Below are 5593 nucleotides of genomic sequence, written 5' to 3' on the forward strand. Positions count from 1 at the left end.
TCCATTATTGTCTAAAGGGAAAATTTCATTTGAAATGTTACCTCATCCCAGTATTTGTGAGTCAGGTGAAAAGTCAATAATTATTGATGCTATCATTCTCCCTCAAATAACGGGAAATATGTCATCAACTGTCCCTAGTGACATACTTTCTCGTTTTAAACATTTGCGTCTTGCAGACACAAGTTATCTACAACCTGTCACAAAAGTATGTACAAAAATAGATTTATTGTTGGGTGCAGAATATTATCCTCTCCTTTGTTCGACCAACATGTCCATCATAGCAGGGTCACCCTCAGCAGTTCCTAGTAGATTGGGTTGGTGTGTAATGGGCCGTGTTAACTCCTCTCAAGGTCCAAACAACATAACATCATTATTTGTCTCATCAGTAGACAATATTTCTGAGCAATTACAAAAGTTCTGGGAACTTGAGGAAGTTGCAAAGAAATCAACTCATCTAAGTCCAGAGGAAATTGCATGTGAGGAACATTTTGTGAAAACAGTCTCACGGGACTCTGCAGGCAGATACATTGTTAAACTTCCATTTCACGAAGACAAAATTGTCAACCTAGGTTCCAATAGGATAACAGCTCAAAAATATTTCACATCTCTTGAGCAACGTCTTCGGAAAAATCCAACCATGGAAAAACTTTACAATGAAAACATTGCCACCTATTTAGAACAGGATCACATGGAGGTCGCTAAAACTCAAGCACCTTACCTACTTGTGCATTTTGGTGTATTTAGTAAACATTCTGTTACAACACCGTGTAGAGCAGTATTCAATCCAAACATTGTGAGTACAACAGGTCAAACTCTGGCAAAAGCTCTGATGACAGGTCCTAAACTGCAATTAGACATTGCTGATCTCATGGTAGGATTTAGGCTCAATCCTGTAGCCTTAACTTGCGATATCAAAAGCATGTTTAGGTGTGTACAAGTAGACAAAGCTGATAGAATGTACCAACACATATTATGGAGACCTGACCCATCCCAAAACCCAATGGAGATGGAAATTAAGACTGTTGTATTCGGACTGCCGTCCAGCCCTTATCAGGCAAATAGAGTCATCCAACAATTGGCTTCTGATGAGGGAGATAAATACCCTCAAGCTGCTCGAACGTTAAGAGAGGAAATTTACGTAGATGATATTGTGAGTGGAGCAGCTAGTGTAGGTGAAGCAAAAGATCTTAGGAATCAGCTCATCTCACTCCTGGAGGCGGGAGGATTTACCTTACGTAAGTGGGCTTCTTCCCATCCAGAGGCATTAAAAGATTTGCCAGTTGAAGTTTGCGAAAATCCTCAACTATGGTGCCCTGATAACACAGCCTCAATTAAGGTGCTGGGCTTGCAATGGTGCCCACTCACAGATTCTTTTGGATACTCTGTATCAGTTGATCATAAAACACCCACTACTAAGAGACAGGTATTAAGCATTATTGCATCCATCTATGATGTTAATGGGTTTTTAAGCCCGGTAATAATATTCATGAAAATATTCATGCAACAAATCTGGCTACACAAAGAAGTGAGCTGGGATACCCCTCTTCCTAATGACCTCCAAAAGAAATGGAACAAGTTTATGAGTGAGATAAGCCTTCTCCAGGAAATAAAAATTCCAAGATTTATTCTTGAAGGTGACTATGACTCAATAGATATCATAGGGTTTGCAGATGCCTCCTGTCTGGCATTTGCAGCAGTGGTTTACCTGAGAATTGTAAAACAGGACAAAATAAAAATCCATCTTGTGCGCGCTAGAACAAAAGTCGCACCTTTAAAGGTCCTAACTATACCAAAACTTGAGTTATGTGCAGCTCTTCTTCTTGCTCAGGTTTGTGACTCATTAGAATTTCTGCTGAAAAAGATTAAAATAAACAACACCTATTTGTTCTCAGACAGTGAGACTGTGTTAGCATGGTTGAAAACCCAACCACATTGTCTAAAACCTTTTGTTGCAAATCGAGTGATAAAAATATTAGAACTCACCGATCCATCACAATGGCGACATGTCTCGTCTGGTGACAATTGTGCAGATCCAGCGAGTAGAGGACAAATGCCATCAGAATTACTCAATAATGAATTATGGTTTTGTGGACCTCCCTTCTTGCATAGGGACCCACAAGAATGGACCCAACCTATTACTCTACCTGAGTCCTTACCTGAAATGAAAGAACCTGCTGTCCTGATAGGTAACCAACCCCAACAAAATAACCTGGGGAAATTACTTGAAAAATATTCTTCATTATTGAAACTTGAAAGAGTTGTCGCATGGATTTATCGATTCATTGACAACACAAGGAAAAAAGCCACAGATAGGATTTACTCATGTCACTCAATCACTGAACTGAGAAAGGCCAGAGAAAAATGTGTGGAAATCTCACAACATGTTCATTTTGAAAATGACTTCACAGCCCTCAAAAATAACAAGCCTTGTTCAGAATCAGTACGTAAGCTCTCACCAATAATAGACTCAAAAGGAGTCCTTAGGGTGGGGGGTAGGTTAAAACACTCCCCATTACCAGAAGCGGCAAAACACCCTCTGCTTATTTCTAGCCAATGTAATCTAGCAGTGCTGCTGGTTAGACACTACCACCTCATGTCAATGCATGGTGGCCCCAAGTTAGTTCAATCCTTACTACAACGTGAATATTGGATATTAGGGGCCCGGTCCTTAGTAAAAAAGATCATATTCAAGTGTGGACCTTGTTTCCGTTCAAAAGCAAAACATACCCAACCATACATGGCAGATATTCCTCGTTCTAGGTTTGCACAGGGTCGACCATTCATCAATGTAGCGGTTGACCTAGCAGGGCCCTATTCTTTAAAAACTGGACCCCGTAGAAATTCACCAGTAGTGAAAGCCTACTTCGCCATATTTGTTTGCATGGCAACAAAGGCAATGCACTTGGAGTTAGTGTCATCCTTATCCACGGAGGCATTTCTGGCTGCCCTAGATAGATTTATAGGGAGAAGAGGACTGCCATCATACATCCTCAGTGATAATGGGACCAACCTACGAGGCACACATAACTACATACAGGAAGTGTATGCTTTTCTAAGGCAAGCAGAGCGAGACATCGCAAAACACTTACAAACAAAAGAAATAAAGTGGCAATTTAGTCCACCCCTAGGACCCAACTTCAACGGTCTTGCAGAAGCAGGGGTGAAATCTGTAAAAGCTCATTTGAAGGTAGTTATGGCCAACCAGGTACTCTCATTTGATGAGATGAATCTAACCCTTGTCAGAATAGAGGCAATTTGTAATTCACGCCCACTGTGCGAACTGAGTTCATCCCCGGATGATGGGGTCGATGTGCTAACCCCAGGGCATTTTTTGATAGGAGCCCCACTCTTGGCTAGGCCAGAACATGACACTAGTGATGTCAAAATGTCCGCACTGAAAAGATGGTATCTTCTTAACCAAATCAGTCGCGGTTTTTGGACCCGCTGGTCAAAGGACTATCTCAACACACTCATGCAGAGACCAAAGTGGTTGTCTCATAGAGAGAACTTAAAAGTAGGAGATGTAGTTCTTGTACTTGGACAGGGACAGTTGCCTGTTCAAAGATGGCCACTGGGAAGAGTGTGTGAAGTGTTACCAGGATCAGACGGGGTAGTGAGGGGAGAGGAAGCAACTAGACAAGAAGAACGAGAGAGGAGGGAAAGAAAAGAAGAAGAAGAGGATGAGCGAAAAAAAAGAAAAAGAAGAGATATGCACCAGAAAAGAAGAAAAGAAGAAGAACTATTATTGAAGAAGGGAAGAAGAAGGAAGAATAATGTACAAGTAGAAGGACTCACAATTAAAGAAATAATCGTGATAATGGATCGGCGACTTTAGAGCATATACTATCAGCTTACACTTCTAAACTTAAAGTTACGGCTATCCGTGACTACTTCTATTCTATTTCTACTACTCGCGATCTGTTGATATAGTGTCATCTTACTATCTACTCGTCTCTGTCTCCTTCCTCTCTTTTAACCATAAGAAGGCTAGAGCGAGAAAATGCCAACATAGTAGACAGATCAAATAGCGAGCTATCCGTTACTGGACTAATTTTCTCAACGTGTTAGACACGACATTGTAGTGGTCTGGGAGGAATAGGAGTAGCTAGCTGACGAATGAAGTCGTACAATTATCAATGAATCTAAAATGTTATAAGTAATAGGCTAATCAGTGGCATATCGACTTATCACTGCGGTTTTTTGCCAGCATTTGGCGTTTTTCGCCAGTTTTATGGCGGTATGGCAAACGGTTTACAATTTTAATAATGTCGAGAAAGGTGCACAGGTAAACTTAGATAAAATATATTCGGAGATAAACAGGAGAATAACACGTATATAAGAAGCAGGTTATAACATCATATTGGGAGGACTTATTTTTGTACCAAAGTATAAAATTATTGTAGTTATTTAGTCTTAAAAAAATCGATAAGGATATCATAGGTCGAGAAAGTTCCTTTCGGCCATATGCTGTCAATGCCAATAAGTCCATGTAGAGATGTTTATTTTCACATTTAATATCTATACATCCTTATTTTTATGTTTGTTGAAAATGATTAAGTAATGTATCTTTTTTTAGTACTTTCTATGAGCAATTGTATGAGAGAAAACTTGGAAGTAAGGACGAATAGAGGGGAAAATATCGCTATATCGTAATGCCATGTAGAAATGAGGATTTGTGAAACATTCACGATATTATCAAAAATGAGTTTACATCTTTTGTATGGTGTGAAATCAAAAGATAACAAGGTTTTCATGAAACGCTTGCGCTATAACACTCTAGAAAATATGGTTGGTGATAACAGTAAAGCCATTCACTATTTCTTCTCTTTATCTATTCCACATCTACTCCATGACTTACCTACCTCTCTATTTTTCTGTTCTGTCTGTAACTAAATAACTGTAATCCTTTTTCTATGTCCTCTCTCTGTATGTTTCTTTGGGCTCGCTAACACTTTTTTTCCTCGGTAAGCATGCGCTCGAGGGCTCTATGATTTTCTTACCTTATTTATTTCCTTTATCTACTTATTACCACGAATGTGACTTCTTTACTCTCTAGAACGTAAAGGATATTGTGCTAGGACCCTAATAGTCCTTATCGATGTTTATCATATCCGAATGAACAAGTATTATAAAGTCCCGTCCACATAGAAGCCATCGGAGGACCCCAACACCAAAAGAATTTATACTTGTAAATTGAATGTCAAAAAAAGAAAAGAACCCGCTCCGCGGAGGACTCTAAGTGAAAGCAAGGCGTAGGCGTGAACAACTAGTAAGCCACCAAGCTAATTCTCTCTCGCTCGTCGCTCGGTAGGGCCAGGTTACCCCTAAAAAAGAAGAAACAACAGGAAAGCCGGGCTCGAGCCCACACAAGCAAAAGGTACCTCCAAACGCCCCCTCACCACCTAAAGTAAATTTAATGAAATCAGCGCTTCGGCGCGCCTGTAAGGGGGTGGCGTTTTATTGTTAAAACCTGTATAATGAGAATGAGAAAATACGTGTTGAGACTGCCCAATCAGGACTCAACCATCTGCACGATTAAAACTTTGACCAGAACAATTAAGAGGGAAAAGTCAGAACTGAAACTGGTGGGAGT

The 5593-nt window shown here is 40.1% G+C and overlaps 1 protein-coding gene across 1 annotated transcript; it reads left to right on the forward strand.

The window, feature by feature from the left end:
• Nucleotides 1–268: 268 nt before the first annotated feature.
• Nucleotides 269–3628, forward strand: LOC103522549 (the record flags this gene model as incomplete). Its single annotated transcript, XM_026832634.1, has 1 exon — nucleotides 269–3628. A coding segment is annotated over exon 1 (3360 nt), but the record flags the coding sequence as incomplete, so codon positions are not given.
• Nucleotides 3629–5593: the final 1965 nt, after the last annotated feature.

This window comes from Diaphorina citri, unplaced genomic scaffold (assembly GCF_000475195.1).
Source record: "Diaphorina citri unplaced genomic scaffold, Diaci psyllid genome assembly version 1.1 scaffold9198, whole genome shotgun sequence".
Classification (NCBI taxonomy): Eukaryota; Metazoa; Arthropoda; class Insecta; order Hemiptera; family Psyllidae; genus Diaphorina; species Diaphorina citri.